We start from the raw sequence: 24,187 nt of genomic DNA on the forward strand, positions 1-24,187 counted from the left end.
GGGATATGCCCTTGACACATCAGGGGATACCTTACTTGAGTTCTAACAGAACCTGACAATATTAATTGGCTTTAGTTTATCTTCAATGACCTATTTGTCACAAATTCCTGATCGGGGACTAACACGCTATCGTCTATAGAATAAATACATTAATCAAAATTTCAACAAAAGAAGAGGAAAAGTCAGCAAAAATCCTAACTGTATACCTGGAAATAAGGCAGACAACAAAACCCAGAACAAAAATGACAGTGGCTACTCTTCACCATTCAGAAAGCACACTAGGATCGGAGAGGTTTTAGAAGTGAGGAATCTAGTCCCCAGGAATACTACCGTTGGGAGAAGTATGTTTCAATTTTCAGACGAATACAGTAAAGTATCAAACTTTCATTGTCTGTGGTCAGCAAAAAGCCGTAACAGTCGCTAGGAGAATCATAATTTTAAGCTTTGTGTGTCCCAGCTTGAGTCCCTCATGAGTAGTTAGACTCAGCCTTAAATTCTCCTAGTAAATTCATCTTGATGGCCTATTCTTCACTCCCTGGCACGCACTGCTCTATACTCTTGCCATATCTGATCCTATGGCCTCCTCTGTTACAATGACAGAAACTACAGAATCATTTCTGTAAAGCCAGCCCAGTCCTTGTACACGAATGTTCCTGGCAGCATTATCCATAATGGCCACTGAGTGGAAACAACCCAGCTGTCCATCACCTGCTGCATGATGAGAAAATGGTGGCATATCCGTATCACGGAATATCATTCGGTAATAAAAAAGAATTTAGCACTAACACATGCTACCACAGACGTGTCTCTCTAAATATGCTACGTGAAAGAAACCACTTACACAAGACCACACATTGTAGGACTCCACTTGTATCAAACGTTTACAATGAGCATATCCATAGACACAGAAAATAAAGTAGCGACCGTCTAGGGCCGGAGCAAGGCTGTCTTGGGAGAAACGCACAGTGACTAAAAACGGGTAGAGGTTTCTTTTTGATTGTTCTAAAATTGTGTGCCGATGGGCGCACCACTCTGTGAATATACTACTAAAGACTGAATTATACAGTTTGAGTGGGTGAATTGCATGGTTATGGGAATTTATCTCAATAAAGCTCTTATAAAAAATTAAGTTCTAGGGGTGCCTGGGGGGGGGGGGCCAGTCAGTTGGGCGTTCGACCCCAGTGTCACAGGGTCGAGCCCCTGCATTGGGCTCTGTACTGAGTGCGGAGCCTGCTAAAGATTCCCTCTCCCTCACGGAGATTTAAAAAAAAAAAAAAAAATTCTAAATTCAAAATCCTCTTCTGATAGCACACAAGGTATTTTCCCAGTGCAGAATAATTTTCTAATGCCCTCTGCTACTATGGAGGAATCAGGTTTAAGCCATTACGTAAAAGAACAAAATGGTGTATACGTGCCTGCAGAATTAGCTATGCAGCTACTTCTCAATACTTTTAAATGATGAATTTTAATAAGAGCCTAAAAATAAGCCCAGAAAATGCTCAAGTCTGGGTCCACCTCCACAACTTAGTTGTTTTCACTCGAATGGAAAATGATAGAACGACCTAAACAGGCATAATAAAAGGTCCGGGGAAAGAGCAGTAACGTCAGAGAGGAGAAAAACAAGGAAGACAGCCAGATATCAACGCCCCCAAACCCATCCTGGAACAGGAATATTCCAAAGGGTATTCATCCTTTCGTTTACCCAACACGTATTTGTACACCCAGCACCACAGAGATAAAGATGTATGAGACACTGTCCCTCACCTTCTGGTGGGATGGTGACAAGCCTTACCCTAATGCCCAGGGACTGGGAACTGTGCTCAGTGCTAAAGCTCAAATTACAGGTTATTTCAATCTTTGAAAAAAAAATCACTTTGATTTATTAGGAAATTATAGGGAAAGGATCATAGGGGTTTATTTATGCCCCAAAGTTAGCAGTCAGGGGGGTACCGTAAGCAACCCAGAATCGAGAGATGCAAAAAAGAGAGTCAACTTTAATTATAAAGATAGTTTGAAAAACGGAAGAAGGATGTTTAGTTAGCTGCAGAAGCCATCCACTTAGCCAGGAGCACTCGCCAGGAGCCCATTTCTAACTGGGCATACCCAATTACGATCAAGTATGCCAGGACACCCTTCATCTTCTTTCCATGGATCTTTTCCCCTAACCTCTCCCGAGGCGGCCTCCAAGGCCACCACCCCACACGCCCCCAAACCCACTGGTCCTCAATCCAGACTGCTCTTACAAACTTCAGACCTGTCTTCTCAACAGTCTCCTGCAGGTCTCCATCAGCCACGGGGTCCGTGAACTGGAACTTCCTAAGCCACACGATGTTGGTATAGTGACCGTGACTGTTTACCCTCTAACATTTCAGTGTCAGAAAAAAAGCCAGCGTGCTCAAGTAACATTCCACTGAGCCACATAGCAGCGACCCATCTTTGACATTTACCCCTTAAGCTGTGGTCGAAATGAACACTGCATCAGCTTTTCTGTTACAAGTCACAGAAGAAACGTCTTCCCGTGAATTGGTAATACGCATTTGACTATTTCGGAGACCAGGAGCGGCCTCAAATAACAACGGGCCTTTGCATCTCACTACTCAAAAAAAAAAAAAAAAAAAAGGTTCAACAGCAATTGTGATAGAAGTGGAACTGACTCTTGTTGGTGGACATCCTTGAGAATTCAATCAGATGAGAACATCTACGAACTCCATGGATCAAATTAATTTTGTCAGGTAAATGGTGGGAATTCTTATTTAAATTAGTCTGATTGGAAAGCCAGGGTTACTCGCTGGGATATTCCACGAAAAGAGTACAAAGAATTTCCTATGGCCACGAGAGAGGATTTAATACCTATCTTTGGATTTTCCAGACTAAATCCTTTTGGGGTCTGCATTTATACGGCTTCACTACTAGAGCAAATCAAAAATAACCGCTGTGAGAGAAATCCAGGCTTTGTCTGCACAGACACCTCTTACAGCTACTTCCTCCAATGGCCCCCCAAAGCCAAGAGCTGTAGACGTCTCACCAACCACGGGGGAGAGCCACTTGTACTGTTTCGTTGCCTGGTTTTCAAATCCAGTACAGATGTCAATTTCTTCCCAAATTGTGTGCCGCAGGACATCGCGGGTTCGGCTGAGGTCAAGGATGGGTCAATACTGGATTAAACAAATCTGATCCTGTTTCTTCTCGACCCCTCAAGGCAAAGGTGAATTAATCATGACTTTCCAAGGCAAGTGTTTCCAGAGCTTATCTGTCCCTGCAATCACTTCTTAAAGAGTATCTTAGAGGTATTCTGCAAAACACAGCATTTTAGGCGACAGTGCCCTTCTTCCAGGGAGAAATGTCATCATTTCTTTGGCCTTTAATGTTAAGCTTTCCACAATTATCAAAGGCACTAGAAGCAACCCCGTAAAAATGTCTTTCAGCCTCTGTTATAAAAGTATTGGTAAGGACACTAGCCAGCGATCACGTCAAGTGTCAACACTGTTTAAGTGTCCAGGACTGCTGGGGCGCCTGGGTGGCTCACTCGATTGAGCATCCGACTCCAGCTCAGGTCATGAGCTCACGGTTCATGAGTTCGAGCCCCGCATCAGGCTGCATGCTGACGGTTCAGAGCCTGCAGCCTGCTTCAGATTCTGTATCTCCCTCTCTCTCTGCTTCTGCCCCACTCACACTCTGTCTCTCTCTCTCTCTCTCTCCCCCTCAAAACATTTTTTAAAAAATTAAAAAAAATTGGGGCGCCTGGGTGGCGCAGTCGGTTAAGCGTCCGACTTCAGCCAGGTCACGATCTCACGGTCTGTGAGTTCGAGCCCCGCGTCAGGCTCTGGGCTGATGGCTCAGAGCCTGGAGCCTGCTTCCGATTCTGTGTCTCCCTCTCTCTCTGACCCTCCCCCGTTCATGCTCTGTCTCTGTCTCAAAAATAAATAAAAACGTTAAAAAAAAAATTAAAAAAAATAGTCCAGGACTGCCCGAGTTTAAATCCAAGCCCCATTCCTTGCTAGCTCTATGATGTGTCCTTTGTTCTTGGTGCCAATGAGTCTTTATTTGGGAAGCACCTTCTCCTTCATAGTGTCATTGTAAGGATTAAATAAGATCGCACGTGTACTCGGAACAGTCCCTGTCCTTAGCAAGGATATGGCGCTTAAATGACAGCTCTGTTTTTACTGTCGTTCCTATTTACAGCCAAGGAAGATGGTGTTTCCTTAGGAAGGTGCATGCTGCTTTCATCCAACATTAAGAGATTGATATATCATGATGTTTCCTCTTATCCCACGGACTGTGGGGAAACTGGGATGAAATCTGAATCCCAGTTGTATCAACTATACTAACTATCCCTTCTATGTTCAATGATTTACTAGTTAGACTGTGGGAATCTTATTGCTGTGCTTTTTTTTTTTGTTTGTTTCCAATCCTTTTGGGAGAGCTAATACATAAAATCAGTATAGCAAACTGCCCCTTGAATCGCTTTGGACAAACAGAACTCAGGAGGCCCAGGCCACAGGTCTTTTCCTCTAGTCATTGACCTTCGTCCATCAGTAGCTTTTCCTGTGTGTACTGTGTTCTTTTGCTTGTTTCTGAATGATCATACCTCCCTGTTCCCCAATTTAAAATGTCCAAACCAGGGGCGCCTGGGTGGCGCAGTCGGTTGGGCGTCCGACTTCAGCCAGGTCACGATCTCGCGGTCCGTGAGTTCGAGCCCCGCATCAGGCTCTGGGCTGATGGCTCAGAGCCTGGAGCCTGTTTCCGATTCTGTGTCTCCCTCTCTGCCCCTCCCCCGTTCATGCTCTGTCTCTCTCTGTCCCAAAAATGGATAAACGTTGAAAAAATAAATAAAGAAATAAAAAAAATAAAATGTCCAAACCACCCAACTGCTGTCTCTTCCATCTCTCTTGTGGCCTCATTCATTCAGTGACCTTCCCATTCCTCCTCCCTTCTTCCCTTGACCACCACATCCTGAGCTCAGACCCTGGCCATCGTTCAGTGAAATGGTTCCACTACCTTTCCAGCAAAAAGTAGAAAAGTCCTGGGAAAGTCCTATTTGGTCTTTATTTTCAACTCCAGTTTCGAAGGTCTCTCCAATCCCTCCCGACAGCCTTAATCACTGACCTCTGTGCCCCCTGAGCAGTGGTAACGATGCGTCAGAATTAGCGGCTGACAATTAGTTATTTGTATTTTAATGCCTTTTCTTCAGTTTTGAGCTCCAGGAAGGGAAGAACCGCGGCTTATTCATCTTTGTAGTCCTGGCAGTTTGCGAAACACATTAAGCGTTCGCTACCTATCCGCTGAACTGAATTGGAATTTTATCCTCAGGCCTGGAAAGCAGCTAAAGAAAGTCATGACCACAATCAATTCTAGGGCAGTAGGATGACACCGCAACGTGGGGCCAGAGGAGGACGAGGAGTGTTGCTGAGGGATCTAAAAAGGCAAACTGGATCATAAGAGCTTTACCTTTCATCCAGCCTGTTCGAGGGAGAGGGCAGCTGTACCTGGAATTCCTGAATATTCCTATCACCAGAAGGGTACTTGGTTTTTCCTCGAGTCCTTCATGACTCTCCCGTTTCTTTTTTTTTTTTTTTTTTTTTAATTTTTTTTTTTTTTCAACGTTTATTTATTTTTGGGACAGAGAGAGACAGAGCATGAACGGGGGAGGGGCAGAGAGAGAAGGAGACACAGAATCGGAAACAGGCTCCAGGCTCCGAGCCATCAGCCCAGAGCCTGACGCGGGGCTCGAACTCACGGACCGCGAGATCGTGACCTGGCTGAAGTCGGACGCTTAACCGACTGCGCCACCCAGGTGCCCCGACTCTCCCGTTTCTTACGCCAAGAACCTAAGCTCACCAGACGACTGAGTGACTTTTACTCTGATCTCTAAGATCAGTGATTGTGAGATAGGCGACCTATGTTCAGTCTCTGAACATCTCTTCCCCATTTAAATAGATTGTACATAAATGCGATGGTGTCCCCCCGAAGAGGTTTAAGGCACCAGTAACACATTTTGTACAGCTAGACAGTTAAAAAGAGAATTAGGAACAAGGGAGAAAGAAGTTGTCCTTCTGGGTTAGCCATCCCCTTCCATGAATCGGTTAGGATGAACTGGTCCCCTTGGGCTTCGTTTTGATGAACTCAGGACAGACTGAAGGAAACCGAGTTCACTGGACTGGTTAGTTAGAAACCGAGCCTCTGAATCATGGTGACGGCACCCCCTGTGCCAGTATTCCCTGCCCAAGTAGAGCTACGTCGGTTGACTCCGGCATAGCTTATGAAGGCTATGGGTACACCCTTCAGCTTTTCTTCACATGGTGGCTTTCCTCACTGGACCTGACCTTGGTTGTCCAATGGATGAGGGAAAACTCACTCCCTTTATCTAATCAAGCTCTGCAGGCCTTTGTTTTGGGGGGACATGTTGCCAAGCGACCCGAAAGCCTAGTTCCATGCAATTCCTTGGATACTGCTACTCTTTTCCCCCAGTCCAACTTTTCAAAAAAAAATGTAAAGGCCAGCTATGAGAATCAGTCTCCGCTAATGACCCATGATGTCTACTGAACGCTGAACGCTCATTCCATTCTCCTCCCCACCCCCGCTCCATACCCTAATATTCATCGCCCGCATGGTCTTCAAAGGTGGCCCTTCTCCCATTCAAACCCACACCTCCTCCTGTGCCCATCACCACTCTCGCTCCATCATTCCCAAGTTCTCCTCCCCTCTTCTTCTGGCACATTCTCCCAGCGTGTACAAGTGGCTAGGGATTGTTAAGTAAAAAGAGAAGACCGAGGTGACCCCTCCACGGTATTACTGTATGAAATAATCCCAACGACCACCAATATACTGGCAAACAATTACATGTGTAGAGAGTAGCTACAAGGATACCTAAGAACTCAAGAAACGAACACCTTTGGAGCCGGGAACATGACAGCCAGGGGATAAAGTTGGAGAAAGACTCATTCTTCTCTGTAGGCATGTTTGAACTATTTGGATTTCGTTTCATGTGCGTGATTACCTATTTTTCAAAAGGTAATTACCCAGACATCTTCACGTTCAAATCTTCCAGAGTTCTACCAAGCCCAGAGTCGTCCTTCCACCACACTGGGTAGGCAAAGTTCACTCCTGTGGTTTCAAGGGCTACTTGGGAGCTGGTGACTCCTAGATCTAGTTATCTCTGGAAGCTTCATAGTTGCATTTCTGACGGTCAGACATTAACCCGTGGATGTGTCACCAGCCCCTTAACTCAAGCCCTCCCACACCCCATTCCCTGTCTTCCAGCCACTTGACCCCTGAGGAAGGACGTCTACAAATAGTGTCAATACTCCCAACTTGTATTTATTTTAAAAATATAGCTGATGGGGCACCTGGGTGGCTCAGTCGGCTAAGCGTCTGACTTCGGCTCAGGTCATGATCTCATATAGTTTGTGAGTTTCAGCCCTGCACCAGGCTCTGTGCTGACAGCTCAGAGCCTGCTTCACATCTTCCACCTCTCTCTCTCTCTCTCTGCCCCTCCCCCATTGACACTCTCCCTCTCAAAAATAAACATTACAAAAATTTTAAAAAATAGATAATTTAAAGGGGCCCACTTGTCCTCCCCTTGGATCGTCAGTCCCAGCTGCAAACGACCATCATCTTGCCAGGCGCCCTCTAGAACTGGGGCTTGTCCCTTCCATCCCCAGATCCCTCGAACAGCAGCTCTGCCCCTGCCCACAAATACCACTCAAACTCAGCCTGTCTGCCCCATTTCTCTTTCTTGAGGCTTCACTGATCTCTTTTGTGGGTTTCCATGCTACCTCCCGATTTGAATTACTGTTTCCAGTAGAGTTCTTTTCAAGGTCACCCTCCACACAGCTGCCCGAGTGATGGATGTAAGCATAAATCTAAAAGCACCACGCCTGGCTGATGCCCGAGTGGCTCCCAGTCCTAGGTGAGGTGGCATCATGCCCTTCCCGGCCTGGCCCTGCCCACTCGTGAGGCCTCATCTTCTCCCGTTTCTTGCCTCATCACAAAAGTGACACCACTGTTTGCAGTTTCCCGAACATTCCCTGCTCTTCCTCACCTTGACCCCCTCTGCTCCTCCTTCTGCTGGCAAGGCCACTCCTGATCCCCCTCAGCGTCCTGTCGTCTTGCCTGTGTGCCTACCATCACTGGGGACACTCTTACCATCAAAGCCCTACTGAAGTCGCGTGGAGTAGACTGCGGAGACTAGGCCAGCCCGGGGCCCCAAGTCGTCCCCTCATTCACAAGGTAAAGCAACAGGATCGTGATTTCCAGCCAGTTCAACTCTGTGCTGTAAGGAGCCAGTCTAGAATCCTCGTGAATGTAACATTAGTAAGCTGGCGTTATCACTGGAGGGGTGAAAAGGGGCAAGGCAAACTCAAACTGAGACTGCACACTGTCTTGTTTGCCCAAAAACAAGACCTACGAAAGGCACCGAGTAGATACTAGGAATCCACAGGGCTCCCTGCTGTCATATAACATCTCCTGACAACTGTAATTAACTTCAGACTTCACAGTGAATCAGGTTGGTTAGTATTTACTCTCCTTCTAGCCTTGGGGACAATCTAATCACTTTGCTCTGCAGGCAGCAGGATGACAATGAGCTTGGGTCTTTCATAAAGGCTACCTTTTCATTGCTAGGGTCACACCTAAACTTTCAGAGCAGGTCTGACTTCATTTGGACGGTGCAGGGAAAAATACACTGCAATTTGACACTGTGGATTTCAGTCAGGAGACCGAAGACTTTTGAGTCTATGCAGTAAAAAAGCGAACTCTGAGACTGCAATGCTGAGGACACACGATGGATAAAATTCTCATGTCCGACTGACCTCACTCAAATGACAGTCTGCATGATCTGCAGAATGAGCGCAAGACATTTTGCAGAAGGGAAACATTAAAGGCTGTGTAAAGTCGCTAGTCCTCCAACTTTAGGAGATGCTACCAAGAAAATTCAGAGTCATGGGGCGCCTGGGTGGCGCAGTCGGTTAAGCGTCCGACTTCAGCCAGGTCACGATCTCGCGGTCCGTGAGTTCGAGCCCCGCGTCGGGCTCTGGGCTGATGGCTCAGAGCCTGGAGCCTGTTTCCGATTCTGTGTCTCCCTCTCTCTCTGCCCCTCCCCCGTTCATGCTCTGTCTCTCCCTGTCCCAAAAATAAATAAACGTTGAAAAAAAAAATAAATAAAAAAAAAAAAAATTCAGAGTCAGATTTAGCTTCTGCTCAGGGCTCTCAGTTTACATTTGTGGCATGCACCAACGATCAAGAGAATGGGAGAGACGTACACGGCCTAGGATTTGGCAAACGAATGTTTAAGATTCTCAATTAATGAGAAAGCAACAGTTGGTGCTAATCAAGGAACTTGGGAAAAGAAAGACTCTGAAAAGCAAGAAGAACAGCTTTGAAAAGGCATTCCTCTACAAAATTCGGCTTTAAAAATAATTTTAGTCAAAAGTACATGTGTGAGGGCCACACTTAAATTCAGCTTCATTTCTTTCATTCAACAAATATTTATTGAATGCTATGTGTGGCAACTAAGAGAAATGGAATCCTAAAGGCAGAGATAAGACACCCTGGAGACACTTCTAAATTAGGCATTCTCTCCTTTCCAAGGGGAATGGGGGCAGGTGTCATGAAAAACAACAGAATTCCATACCGTATCTCATCGGAAATGGTGATCTCCGAGCCCCTTTCCTTTGCTAACTTATTTGGAGATTAGTCCTAAGGTTAGAACAAAGGAACGCAAAATACACATAGATACGGTAATAAACATACATCCAAAGGACATGGGACAATCTCAATTTTAAATTTCCATTCCCGCTTTCTCTCCAAGTACGCTTGTATTTGTCTGATCGTATAGCCCAGAGAGTGTCCTTTCAGGAGACAGTGTACCTTTCACTCTGCAGAGACATTTCTTTGGAATGTGGCAGGACGTGCAAATGGGACAAAGTGGAGAGAGAAAGAAAGAAACTCACCCTGATGACCTTTACCTGAAGGTCAAGAGAACTTACAGTAAGACTTCCATCAACATCAGATTCTTCATTTGGCGGCTGTGAGGAGCCCTGGTGTAATTTCCTGCTTTCACAGAATAAACCATCCCGTTCTTGTAGAACGATCTTGGATATTTTTCAGGATAAAGTAGTGATCCCTGTACCACAAGTACATGAACTGGTTTATTCATGTCTATCTAGTCCTTAATAATACTGTCTCAAGGCGCCTGGATGGCTCAAACATCCAACTTCAGCTCAGGTCATGAACTCGTGGTCCGAGGGTCTGAGCCCCACGTTAGTCTCTGTGCTGATGGCTCAGAGCCTGGAGCTTGCCTCAGATTCCATCTCCCTCTCTCTGTACCCCTCCCCACTCATGCTTGTGTGTGTGTGTGTGTGTGTGTGTGTGTGTGTGTGTGCGTTCTCTCTCTAAAATAAACAAATGAACTTAAAAAAAAAATTCCAGGGGCACCTGGGTGGCTCAGTCAGTTAAGTGTCCGACTTCGGCTCACGTCACTATCTCCTGGTTCATGAGTTCGAGCCCCATGTCGGGCTCTGTGCTGACAACTCGGAGCTTGGAGCCTGTTTCAGATTCTGTGTCTCCCTCTCTCTCTCTGCCCCTCCCACTCTCATGCTCTGTCTCTCTCTCTCTCTCTCAAAAATAAGCATTAAAAAAATAAAAAAAAATAATATGGTCTCACGTCAAGGTCCATTCCAGGGAATATGTGACAATTCTATACAAATTCTATTTACAGAGAATGACTCTTTTTTGTTCGCTGGTCCAAGGGGCACTTGGCTATTTTTGAGTCAGAAAATCTGGGCCTGAGGTTGGCTCTGCCACTGGCTGAGTGTGAAATTTGGGTCAATCCATTTGAACCTCTGTGAACCAGCATCTTCCCATCTAAGTTCTTTACACAGCTTTAAGGAAGATTAAATGGCCCAAAATACAGTCGAGCACTCCGGAAATGATGAAACGATATGCCAATGACATTTATCAGTAGTCTTTACCCTGGCTGTCATGGTACGGAAGCAAAGTGTGCTAACAACAAACAAGACCAGACTCTTGCCCGATGACACAGACAGATCTATTGCGCAGTGGCAATAATCTTATGGTACAAAACTATTTTTACTCCTGGGCTGCATCAAATGCTACTTACAATGCCAATTCCAACTTTTTCTAATTTGACTTTGACCCCTGAAATAACTACAGGTTTAACACAGAGGGATACTCATCAGGATCCTCAACAAAGCAGACGGAAATGTTTTATCTATCCTCATCTTCAGTGCCAGTTCAGTGCCAAAGGAGACCAAAAATAAGGTTGCCATGAAAACCAACAAAACGTTCAGTATTACCTCCTGGATGGCACTCGCGTGACATCCTTGCTGTATTCTTAAAGTTAGGTTTTTACCAAACATTCCATGATTACCCCCTGAGTCTTCAAACCATGCTAGGTACTGTAGGGGACCACTAAGAGGATTAAGACACAGTCCTTGGCCCAAAGGCATTCCCCGTCTTATTCGGGTTGGGGGGAGGGCGCCACACGGGGCGTCACTGATAAAAAGGCAAACCATCAGGGAGTTCTCTGAGAAAGATTCACGATATTCGGAGAATGCAGGCAAAGGATCTATTACTTCCAAATGTAGGGCTCTAACAGGGCTCCGTGGAGATCCTTCTGAGGAAGGTCACGGAACATGGGTAGGACTCCTTCATCAGATATGGGAGGGAGCTTGCGCGTGACCCAGAAAGTGGATGAGGGCAGGATGTACTCGGAAACGGTTGCTAGAGCGGGGTGGCCGCAACACAGGTAGAAAGGAAGATAATGTTGTAAAAGGAAGAGAAAATTCTGGAAGGTTTTAAAGGCCCAGCCGAAAAGCCGGCTTTTTGTCTTCCTAGATGCAGAAATCCAACAAACAATGAACGCCATGATGGTCCTGGAAAGATACACCATGCAAGTCCGTATGGGGGATATATTATTGGAGGGGTGACAGAGGCAGTGAGGGGAAGCCCACCGGATAAGGAGCGTGGCCACAGGTCGGGGGTTTTAAGAGCTAGAAGGCGGGCAGTGGCGGCAGAAAGCAATGGATGAACGGCAGTTTGCTTTTTCCTCTTGAGGTGACAGTACTCCCCGAGGACACGGGTTCGCAGACGTACCAAGCTGCCTAGAGTCACAGGTTTTGGAGCCTGGGGCTAAATCACAGAGATGAAAGTACTCAAGTCCCACAAATTTGAGCAATTGCTCCTTTAAAGACTTGCCTGGTGGCATTTGTCTAAAGAAGGCACAGCGAGTTAGAAGTGATCGTATGTAAAAGCCTTTCTTAACCAAGAGATCTGTGAGATAATAAATCTAACAGCAAAGTGAAAGTCCAATGATTTCTATTATCCTGACACCACACAGAATCCCAGAGTTTTACATCTTTGTCCTCCCTGCAGACAGGGTGAATTTTCTTGAGCCTTTTAATTTCTACACAGTTTCCTTTCTTCGGGGAACACCTTTTGCAGATGATACCGACAACCGGAATTGTCTCACTAATCTGCTCTGGCGGTGAGCATACGTGATTTCTGTGGCCGATGATGAAAAATAAGATGAGTGAATTCGTTCGCAAATGAGGCAAAGCCAACGAGCCTGCTTTCTTGAACGCTGTGGCGTAAATAATATGGCCAAACACATGTACCCGTCGTATAATCGTGAAATTAAATGACTTGCTTTGCTCTTAAATTCTAGGCTCAAATATAAAATCAAAGCCTCTGAAACACATGCAACAAATCAAACACCACCATTAGCATTAATTCCTTTCAGCCCTCAATTAGGACTTCTTAATTATACTATTGCATTCATAGAGAGAGAGCGTCTGTAAACGGAGCTCAACAGATTATCGCAGAAAACAATTAGACACAGAATGACTCTAAGTGAAGACTCCTGGCGCTTTTCTACGTGTGCACGTGTATGCGCTCTGCATACCAATGACAAAGCTAGAAAGAAAACTCACCTGTTTTCTTCCTCAAGATCTGCTAGGATTCTCTCTAGCTCCCCTCTTTCCTCACTCTCTAAGGAAATCAAGATCTGGGCAGGACTACGAGGCTGGCTCAGGGGGGAGTCCTGGTTCAAACTTTGGCAGTAATGCTGGATTAACAAATGTTCATCATCTCTGGAAAATAAAATCAAAGGTTTTGGTTTTTTCCCCTCTTATTTTGTTCTGGGGGTCAGGGACTCGGGTGTGTACTTAAAAATAGAAACATTTGCTCTTAACAAGTAATTAGACCCTTCTTCCTGTTTCTTAAGACACTTGCATACTTTTCAGGCTGTGATCTACTGTCTTATTGGTGAGAATTCAAAGCTCAAATTTTCCAGTGAATGTGGCCTATTTACATGGGTAAAGGAAAGGCAGGGTTACGGACACACTGGGACTCTGTGTTGACCACTCAACCAATAGTTAACAAATATTAAAAGACAGAACAATGGCTCCATCACTGAAGCCTGTCAAGAAAACCTGTTCACTGACCCATGCTATTGTTGATAATGACCAGGGGAAAAAATGCAGCCTTTACCATCATAAATATGTTCTTAAGGGGAAGACAAAGTAACCAAAAAGCATTGCTTTGGTAAGTCGGTTTGAACTTAAAAAGCCATGGAGGCAAGACGGTAACAATAACGAACCTGTAGACAAATGAGGGTTTCACTCAATTATTGTTCAAATAGAAAAACAAAAATTCGAAGGGAAAAAAAGCCATTAGGATGATTAATTCAAAGAAGCCTGAACAACTTATTCTTTGGAACAGCTTTTAAGGACTAATCCTCAGGAACAAAGAAGCAAAAGGCTCACAATTTGGGGAAGCAACTGCAATGTCTCCGTAAAACTAGAACTCTTTAATACACGGGAGAAATCATTTTCCAAATGTATTGCTCCTAGCTCTTTGGAAGCCTGTGTGCCTCTAAGTTATAAGAACCTCGGTTCTATTCTCAACGAGAGGCTAAAGCCCTTTGTTTCTGGTTAGATAGCAGGATGATATGTTAATATCCCCCTAAGTCTTCTGAGTTGAAAAACAGCTCAGGTATTTAGGCAAAAATCCTCCTGCCCGAAATGATTTTGGTCTGTCAAGCCAGGTAATTGGCTGAGAAGTGAAAAGTGGACTACAAACAATTACTGGGTGTTAAAAACAAACATTTACGTGAAGTCACCCAATGCACCAAACCACCTCCCCAGACCTGCCCCCAAAACATCAGGATTTTATCACCTAACGCTGAGTCAAAATGGATTTTATGGCCTCAGAAGGAGCTAAAGCTAAATTTCATTTAAAAATTGTAAAAGGATGTTTTACTACCCAACTTACCATCCCTTTTCCCAAATTCTGGAATTTTATTGCTAGAACGTCCCATGTTTAATTACAACAGAGCTACAATTAGGTTTCTCTTACTGTTCTCTCAGGCAGCCACTGAATGGCGGCCATTATGATGCGGCTACAACTTGAATTAATTTCGTATCAAAATCGGCGACCCAAAGAAGCAAACCATCCAGGCTGTTTACGTCTGGTTGATTCTTTGGCCACCTGTTTTCCTGTCGGTGGATCTCATGTCGTAATCCTACTGAGACTTATCCCCACAGATGAGAAAGAGGACACACCACAGTTACGAATGGGGAAAAGATGGGTTTTGTTTTAAGTAACTCAGTCATAAACAGATGACTGACGGTCGACTTGATTCACCACTCACCTTTGAAAGTGATCGCCTTTATCTACCAGATGACTTGTTCTCACGTCTTCAATAACCAATTACGTATAAATGCCACTCGGGTACTATTTCCCTCAGCCTAATCCTCGTAAAGGCCCTTGCCTCATCTGAGTGTGACCGGGAGGTGCCACCCCGACAGAGTAGACTGACCCCTCATTCTTCCCTTTGTCTAGATTCTCCAGGACAAAGTGGCGAGACATCTGTAACTTACCAAAGGCATCACTGTGCTTTGACTAGATTTTTTTTTTTTTTTTCTCTCTCTCTCTCAAGGATGCCTTCAGTTCGCAGGTCCTTATCTTTTCCTTCAGATTAGCTTCTTCGTCAGCTCCCTCCACCTCAGGCCCTTGATTCATGCACTCTTTCTGTGTGTCCCTCATTGTGAACACTTCCCTTACTCGGTAATGAAGCCTCTGTTTCCCTGCCATAGCTGTGTGCATTTACTTGACAGGCCTGGCTTATCATCCCAGGCCTAAATCTGAGCTAAATCTGAGCTCCTGCTTCTGACACCCTTCGCGAGGCTGCCTCGCCTTACTTGGCTAGCGAAGATGCTACCACTTTGGGTCTCTGAAGGAAACTACCCAACTAACCTGCCGGATGGGAACACCCATGCAACTGTACCAAGGTTGGATGTCCACTCCCCCTGAGTGGAGGAAATACCACTCAGCCGTCACTTTAAAAATTAATATCCAATCCCTTTAAATATCTGGCAGGTTTCGTCAAAGGTTAAGCATTTAACACAATTTCAGTATTGGCACCTGGGCAGCCTGTGACGGTCTGGTATTAAATAAGAGTAAGGCAAACTGGTTTTGCGACTCTGGAATTGCCAGTAAGGCCACATCTTGGATGAGCTCCTTCCCTGTCAGGTTGTTAAGAGTCAAAGAAAAAAAGCAAGTGAGCGGTTCCTTGAAAGAGCAAACGACTATCACGCTAACTCCTATCTTCTGCGCTACCCTACCTCTAAAGCCCTCAAAGCAATTTCATCGTCAGGAACATTTCGTAAAAAGAGACAGGATACTTACATGCTCTCATTAGGAGAGATGCTATCATTTAGATAAGATCCATTGCTGTTTTCCATTTCTGCTAGCCTGATAAAAAACGTAAAAGCTCATTAAAACTTATGTGATTTCTTAGAATCTATTCAAGACCTAATCGAACATTCCTGCAAACTAAAGGATAAATCATGTCAAGAAGAGAAAGGAATCCTTCAAATTAAAGGATGTGTGTGTTGCCCTAACCTCTGGAGGCAGTGAGTGGTGGACCACAGCTAGTTAGTGGCTTTACATTTACGCTATAAATTATAAGGGAAGTTGTATCTGGTAGGTTTTTCTTCTTCACAGATCGATCTTCCTGGCACTGAGAAAAGGCCTTTGTTTTTACAAGAAAAGCTTCCCTGACAACAAATACACTCGACTCCTTCTCTACCCCTGGTATTTTTAGGGCAATTAAAGCTTTCCCCTGATGACAGACTTATAGAGCTAGTTCGTGCTTCCCACGGTTGATAAACACGTTAGCGGTTAGAATATTGAAAAAGGATGGACTCACAGGTAAGCTCTCTTAACAGTCTGCCACCAAGTTTTACCTTTAAAAAAACCTCCTTCCCCTGAGACAATCGTAAACACTTTTTACCACTAAAAAATAAAAAAAAGTTAACCAAACTCTTACAGACTTATTTAACGAGCAAAAGATATCTTACAGTTAGCAAATGAGTTCTTAGGTATAACAATGATCTGAAACACAAACAAGGTGGGACATAAAGGTGCGAGGATTAGGAAAATTAATTATTCTCTTCTTTACAGCGTATCAGGGAAATAAACACACAGACGGAAAGCCAACGCCTTCATTTTCTCTACGGAACGCAGTATTGCTGCTTCACTTGGGCATGTCTGGTCTAGCGGTTTTCTAAGGTCAGATGATTTCTCAGCCAATTTATGAAACGTGCGCAGTATGCAAAACATAACAAAGCTATCAGAAAGGTTTAAAGGCCAGGGTTAGGGGGAGACTGTTCCGGACCAACGTTCTTACTGGTGTCCGAGAACAACATGCAGTGCAATGGCATGCAAGTTAGAGGGCAAGTTGATTAGTAGAAGTCAGACAAGATTGGGGGGAAAAGAAAAGATCTGTTGCAAATTATTATCGGTTAGCTTTCCTTGGTTAGTTATTTCAATCAATATTTGCCTAGCATTCAACTAGTGTCATACCTGCTAGCATAATGTTCAATGCGTGAATGAGTATCATCGTGTGAAAGCTGAGGGGACGAGGCGGGCCTATAAGGCAGAAAATGTGATTAGTCACAGATACCATCCATTAATGGAGAAAAAAAAAAAAAAAAAACAAAAAACCCACCACAGTCATGTTATATACATGGCCTAGAATGCTCTCACTCTAGCTCTCTGGATAAGGTACACATTTAGTTTTTCCTTTATCTCCGTTATCATCGAGTGTCTTAAATCCAAGCTGGAGAAGTGAACTCTCCTACTTCTACGTCTTTCAGAAGCCATAAAAAAGAGATCGGAATCTTCTCTGGAGAGCTGCCCTTAGAGAAAAGGCTGGGGGAGACCAACTCTCTGGGGCACTTTCCTCCTCCCTTGTTAGTTTCTCACACGCTACGGTTCTGAGACTGTGTTGGCACTAGGCGGTCAAAAACGTTCAAGAGTTTACACCCATGCCATGTATTAGCTGCTCTCTCACCGAATGGAAATTCTACGTGCGCCTAGTACACTCTCAGTCAACAATCTGATTCTGAAGAGGCCAGGCCGGTCCGGGACCTCTTAAGATTCCACACCCCAAGCTATCTTGTTCTGTGCAGTTCTGTGAAGAAGCAATATATCCACCAATTTAGTAGCAGGACTCTATTACTACTCCATAAAATAAAACTGAAGGACCCAAAATGATATTGTGATGTTTTAAAAAAAAAAAAAAAAAAAAGAACTAAATTCTATAAAATGTCACAGCATCTGAAATATCTATTAGGGATACTGTGTGCTAATATACAAGAGAAGAAAACAAGAGGGGAGGATTATATACTTTGGGGCGTAAAACCCTTTTTTATTTTTATTATTTTTATTTTTTTAGCTCCAGAGACCAGGAGATTTGGTAAGGTTAACATTTTCCTCATCCTTTCCTATCAGATCTATTAATTATCCTCGAAGTTTTTATAGCCCTTTTGGATTCACGTTAGGAAAAAAAATCCATCTGTTCTGAAAACCAGTTTGGACTTGGGCTTTTTTGTTTTCGTTGGAGTAGGACAAAAGTTCTCTTCCATTTCTGTCCTGACACAGAAAGCCCTTAGGTAAAGGCACGAATCCAAAAGTCAACAGTAATCTATTCAGTGAGGACTGGTTTAGCCCAACGTCCAAACAGCATTAAATGACTTGGTCGCAACACTAAGAATAGGTTTGTTTTTCCTTATACTAAAAGAAAAAACCATGTAGTTAGGCAGGCTTGACAGCGAAAATGTACGAGAAATCCCTATTTCTTAAAGACACGCAATCCTAAGATGATGCCAACACGGTATAGCAAACAACTAGGGAGCGGAGGGCTTCCCTGTGGGGTGAAGGCCTTATTTATGAAACCTGTGTTGTCTAGGTCCAGTGTCCCCATAATCCAATTGGCACTGGACAACCAAGAGGTTTCAAACTGTCAGGAGGAGACAGGGAGGACTACCCGATTTACTAGGCAGATCCAAAGATTCTCATGTGAATCTTCACTCTGGTTTTGTAGAGTTCATCTGCTCGTTCCTCAGAAGCCTGCCATAGCGCAGTATCAGAAACATGCTAGCTAACGTTTGTTTCAAAATACTCACTGCAGGTCAAGAGAGTTTAGTACTTGGATTATTCGGTTTATAAGCCCCGTCTTTTGGAACAAACTCGTTTTTCATGGACAGACTTCTTACAAGCTGAAAGCCCACCATGAAGGAAAACGGCTGTTTCCTCTTCTAATAGTGGCAGGCTGGGTAGTGCATAGAAGAACACCTGACACCCTTGAGCTAGGCACTACACAGCAAGAAAACTGGGCATGTAAATCCAAAACACTTTAATAAAATCTTACACAGAAAATATTATGCAGCACTTTCATCCTTAACCTTGAGGCTAATTCCATGTTATTTTTCTTATCAATGTTCATAGCACCTAACACAGCATGCCTAAGCACAAGAACTCATAATAATCAGAAATCTAAAAGGAAAAAGAAAAAAAAAAAAAAAAAAGAGAGAGAAAGTACACTAAAGGAAGCACTTATTAAACCAGAAAAGGAGCCAGAAGGGAGCACAGTTCAGAGAAGAATCATTTAAAAACCAAGAATAAGTAAAAGTACAAAACCCCTCAGTCCAGAAACAAAACTAAATCCAAAGCCTTCCGAAACATTCTTCTGAGAGACGGGAAGAATACCGTTCTCCCTTCCTCCTTCCTAAACACGAAACGATATACCCAGAAAGATCAGTCCTGTGATTATTAATGGCCCATTCCATCCCACCCACTACCCCTTTCTCTTCTGTGACAACTCCACTAATAACTTTTCACCCATTTAGGTTTCAAAGTGGACATGCTCCAAGAAGACTACCCGTCTCCTTTGCGGACGAACAATATAAAAGGCTTAGGCCAGACTTAGTTTTAAAGGTAATATGACAAATAGTGGGTACACAAGGGCTTCCTCTAAAGAAAGAGAGAAGGCGTGTGTCTCAGCGAACTTCCCAATTCGGTGATCCACATGAGAATCTGTTGACATCAGGGGCAACTCCTGCGAAATTCGAGCACCTTAGCACCTGGGTCTTTGCCTGAACAGGAGAGCTGGGCAATATATTTCGTAAATTATGTATAATCCCAAGGGTAAAGACTTTAATAAAAATTGCTGGCATTGAAGAAAATAGGGACCGTAGCGTGCTGGGTTTGTTTTTCTTCCTCAAAAGTAGACTTTCCCACTATTTCTGACTAATCTAACAAACTTTTTATAAAAAGGCAAAGTGATTCTATGTTTCAGTCGTTAGAGGAAGATATTGTAGTAAAGAAGGTTATTAATTTTAAAGTTCTTCGAAGTTTAAGGCAAACACCCTCTACTTAAGACAGGTGACATGAAATTCACGGCCATGTTTTTTTCTCATTAGTTTCTGTCTACAATAAACTTCTTTCCCCCCCCCCCTATTCAGGGAACTGTTAGCTATTCTTTGCCTATTATTTTCTGCTACCTCTATCCGTGCATTTTCAAAGTGATTCTTTAGCATCATTGTCTTTAGAATATTTCAAATGGCTAGAAGTTATTCCAGAGTACATCCGTTTGCTTATCAGGATCCGGCCACAGTGAGGATTTCAGTCTCTCAATGTGTTTTGAAGTTTCTTATTTCAGAAAGGTTCAAACTTCTATAAACAAATAAACTACCCGGGTGAGGGAAAAACCATTACCTACCAAGAGCAAAAACCAGAAGTGAATCTAAGTCACTCCCCGGATGATTAAAAAAAAAAAAAATCAGGTATAGGTACCGTAGCTCAAAATTAAGGGGCACAATAACACTGCTTTAACCAAGAAAGGGAAGCCTCACACTTCTTTGAGGCCAATAAAGACTTAAAATAAACCTCAATTAATAGCTTGCATTTATCACTACAGGATTTTTAAAAAAGGATATACTTTAAATTAAATTACATGGGGGAGCGATAAAAAAAGACCCAATAAAAATAAATTGAGTTCTTCTAAATTGGTCATTTCCCTCTTACATATAATAGAGCTGTCTGACTTTAAATAAATATTTTAATAAAGTACGCTTTGAAATGCCAAAACTTTGTTATAAAAACTCCGCACGACAGAACTTTAAAACAATGCACGCTTTGTTTGCTAATAGGTAAATCACAGACTCCCCAGAGAGTTTTCTAATAACATTATAAACTCTGAGCTAAATCAATTATCTGTTGGTATCTAATATTAGTATTATTAATATACACCAATAGTAATAACCAAGTCGACAGTACACTTTCCTTCCAGTGTAAATGTCGAACTATTTATGAGCTGAATATTTAGTTCGGAGAGGAGAGCAAAATGAGTTTAGTTCCAAACAGAGAAACTCATGTATATAGAGATGAGTCCAGTAGCATACACACGCCTCATGGAAATTATTCCATCAAAGTCAACATCACACTATAAAACAAATTCTCTTGATTTTTAATGGTCCACTTAGAAGAGGCCCTAAAGAATAAACCATCATCCTTTGGAAGGTCCACAAGTATTAACTCTCAAAAACTATGGCTAAAGAACGTTATGACGTAATCAGAAGGCTCTTCCCTGCTTGTAATGGAAGGCTATATAAACACGTCTCCCGGGACTGTAACTAACAACCCCTTCGTTTCTTTGATGATTGATTCCAGGCCAGGATTTCTGCCGGTTAAAACCTGACCAGGTGGGGACCTGAAAACCTCACTCTGATTCTCCTGATCTGTGGCGGATGGCCCTCGCAGCGTCTTATCACCGGAAGAAAAAAAAAATTGAAATGAAGGACGGGAACTTAATAGGTCTTTAAAACCAAACTAAACCAACAGAACAAAAATGGTCAAATCAAGCAAGCCAGCAGCACCCTTCAGCACAAGTACTCACGCAGAATCTACCGGCCAGAAGTTGATCAGAGTAACAGGACTGCAAAACAAAAAATGAGGTGGTGAAGAGAGACACAGGCAAACTCAGCCACAAACAAAGTAAACAAATCAAGAGAAATAAATAAATAAAGACAAAATAAAGTGCCGAGAAGTCAAAAATCAATAAAATTCAGCCAATTAAGTATGAACCGTGAAAAGCAACGGCCAAAACGCAGGTGGAAAGTGAGGTGAAAGAAAAACAAACAACTGTGCGATTGCCATCAGATATGGAAAACACAAGAGAAGGCAGAATACAGGTGGAGGTTATCGTCATTTTGATCACGAGAATCATTGCTACTTACTGTGAAGAAATTTCCTGGGACTCTATTTTCTTTCAAGGAGATAAAAGCAACTAAGCACGACCCCACAATCAGATACAAAAAAGACACACGCCTGGCGATTCGTGAGGGCAGAAAACCCCAACGAAAGGCTGGAATCCCTCATTTGTAAACCGTCCCACATTTCTTATCAGGGAAGCAGTCGCTGTCAACGGAGCTGCTCTCCCTGGGAGATCCAGATTAAGTTTTGGAACAGGTAATTGGCATGGGCCAACCGACACGGGAAAATGGCAATTGAACATCAGCTTGTTTTTCTCTTTCCAGCTAAAGTAAAATCTAAAGAAAGAGAGAGGAGTGACTGTTTGCATTTGGGAGCGAAGGAGGGCACTCGGCGGAGAGGAGCTCAAAGAGGCCTTCACCAGTACTCACGTTTCCATGTTGTCCCCCTCTAAGACAGTCTGCACAGGCAGGTAGCCCATTCGGGGATGCTTCGCAAAATACCTTTTGGTTCGAAATTTGTTTTTTAGTACCTTGGCAAAGTCACGAACATCTTCTCCCGATGTAGTCTGAAAGGGAAATTGTGCCGAGATCAGACACACGAGGGAATGAGGTCAAGGTAAAGGGGCCACTGCGGTGTTCTGCCTCGGGGCGCTCCTTCTGTAACTTAGGAGACCGTAGGGGTCAAGAGCGAAGTCGGTGGACAAAAACCGGGCCGGGCCTAGCATTAACCGGTAGGGTGAACTTGTACACCTTGTTTGCCTCTCGAAGGCTCAGACCGTCTGTAAGATGGGGGTAATGATACCTCACCAAGCTGTCATGATGAAAAAACGAAGTCAAAGGAGCACCTCGTTTCTAAAGTCTTAAAGTTGACCTCAGGTGTGGCCACACTTTCTAGTACTTTAAGGAACGATCTGATCCACGCTGACGTCATGTTTCACCCCCTGAATCTCCCTCTCTTTCACAGCATGGCTCACTCTGCATCACTGAATACCTTTGCAAGAGGAATCAAAGTGAGAAAGACACTAGGAACCGGATCATGGCTCTGTGATGGAAGACAGGAAAGTTCTAGAACAGAGCTTCTCAAACTTGGATGTGTGCAGCAACTACCTGCAGATCCTGCTACAATGCAGGTTGGATTTAACGAGGCAGGGGCAGGGCCCGAGTTGTTGCATTTCTAACAAGCTCCCGGGTCCGGCGGTGCTGATGAGTCCCAGCAGCTAGTGGTTCAGTAACATCAGACCGACACCCAGTCTATCTCCTTTCCATTTCACCAGTGATTTTTCCAAAGTTCTGTAAGCCTCTGACCATTTCCTCAAAATGACATCTGAGGAGAAAGTTCCGTCTCAAAATTCTAGAACACTGGGCAAATTACTTAAGGCCTCAGAGTACTCATCTGTCAAAAGGGGATGATAATAATAATACCTATTTCACAGAGTAGTTTTTTTTTTTTTTTTTCTTTTAAGTAGGTTCCATGCCTAGCGTGGAGCCCAGCACAGGGCCTGAACTCATGACCCTGAGATTGAGACCTGAGCTGAGATCAAGAGTCGGACGTTTAACTGACCGACTTCCAGCTCAGGTCATGATCTCACAGCTCGTGAGTTCGAGCCCCGCGTCGGGCTCTGTGCTGACAGCTCGGAGCCCGGAGCCTGCTTCGGATTCGGTGTCTCCTCCTCTCTCTGCCCCTTCCCTGCTCACACTCTGTCTCTCTCTCTCTCTCTCTCAAAAATAAACAAACATTAAAAACAAAAACAAAACCAAAAAGGCAAATGCCTAGCATTAGTTAAGCAAGACTGGCCAAAAGCAGCGGATTCTAAATTCGAAGGAACCCACATTACCCCCTCCCCCCACGCCCCCCAGCATAAAACGTCTCCACACAACCGCTAGGGCGGTAACAAAATACAGCTGCGAACGTCTTCTCGACAACCGCCAAACAGAGATGAAAAATCTCTTCGTTCATCCTATGCTATTTGTGGAGTAACTTCGAGGCTTCGTTCTGTGCCAGGCACTGACTGCCCTATGCGCTAGGGATAAAGTAAATCTGGAGCCCCTTTAGCGGGGGGACCGTCTCGGGAACTTATAAATCACAGCTGTACACACCCTGTGCAACACGGTGCAAAAGTGCAACTCCTCCCAGGTGAGCTAAGTGTCACGCCAGGGAGGCATCCGACTTACCGGAGTGCAGTATTCCACCATGGGATAGTGCATTTTATGGCCTTTTGCAACTCGACCAGAAAAAAAGCAACTTTGGCAGATGTCATAGTTAAAGTGCTTCAGACTCCTGTACCTGGTTAAAACAAAAACAAAAACACACCCTTAGGCATTTCTTCACGTCGAATGCCCAAAGAACACTCTTTAATAAACCTTCCACACGCTATTTCTGCAAACAGAATGCAGTGTTCATTAATCCCACAGGTAAGTGATTAACTTCCTGCATTCACAGTTCTCGGGTGCTTCTCCCACAGTATCAAAACATTGTGGCAGGAAGATTATCCCATAAACATATGGAAGGAGGGAAGATGATTTCAGCTCTCATTTAAACTCCACTAGGAACCCTTTCAGATCAAGGAGGAAGACCAAACACAAGAATTTGGAAGAACTTCCAGGAGAAA

General features: G+C 43.9%; 1 protein-coding gene across 13 annotated transcripts in view; it reads right to left on the reverse strand.

Annotated features, from left to right (window-relative positions):
* The window catches only part of DMD (dystrophin), a 2,127,700-nt gene that overhangs the window by 44,326 nt on the left and 2,059,187 nt on the right, over positions 1–24,187 (reverse strand). For 10 of the 13 annotated variants that reach the window (XM_045472664.1, XM_045472669.1, XM_045472665.1 and 7 more), the window contains 6 exons: positions 23,751–23,862; positions 22,008–22,144; positions 21,263–21,301; positions 16,888–16,953; positions 15,709–15,774; positions 12,951–13,109 (listed from right to left, as the gene is read on the reverse strand). In XM_045472664.1, coding sequence (XP_045328620.1) covers positions 12,951–13,109; positions 15,709–15,774; positions 16,888–16,953; positions 21,263–21,301; positions 22,008–22,144; positions 23,751–23,862 — 579 coding nt within the window. The remainder of the gene's footprint in view (positions 1–12,950; positions 13,110–15,708; positions 15,775–16,887; positions 16,954–21,262; positions 21,302–22,007; positions 22,145–23,750; positions 23,863–24,187) is intronic. The other 3 variants (XM_045472671.1, XM_045472672.1, XM_045472667.1) reach the window with 2 other exon arrangements.

This window comes from Leopardus geoffroyi, chromosome X, assembly GCF_018350155.1.
Source record: "Leopardus geoffroyi isolate Oge1 chromosome X, O.geoffroyi_Oge1_pat1.0, whole genome shotgun sequence".
NCBI classification, from domain to species: Eukaryota; Metazoa; Chordata; class Mammalia; order Carnivora; family Felidae; genus Leopardus; species Leopardus geoffroyi.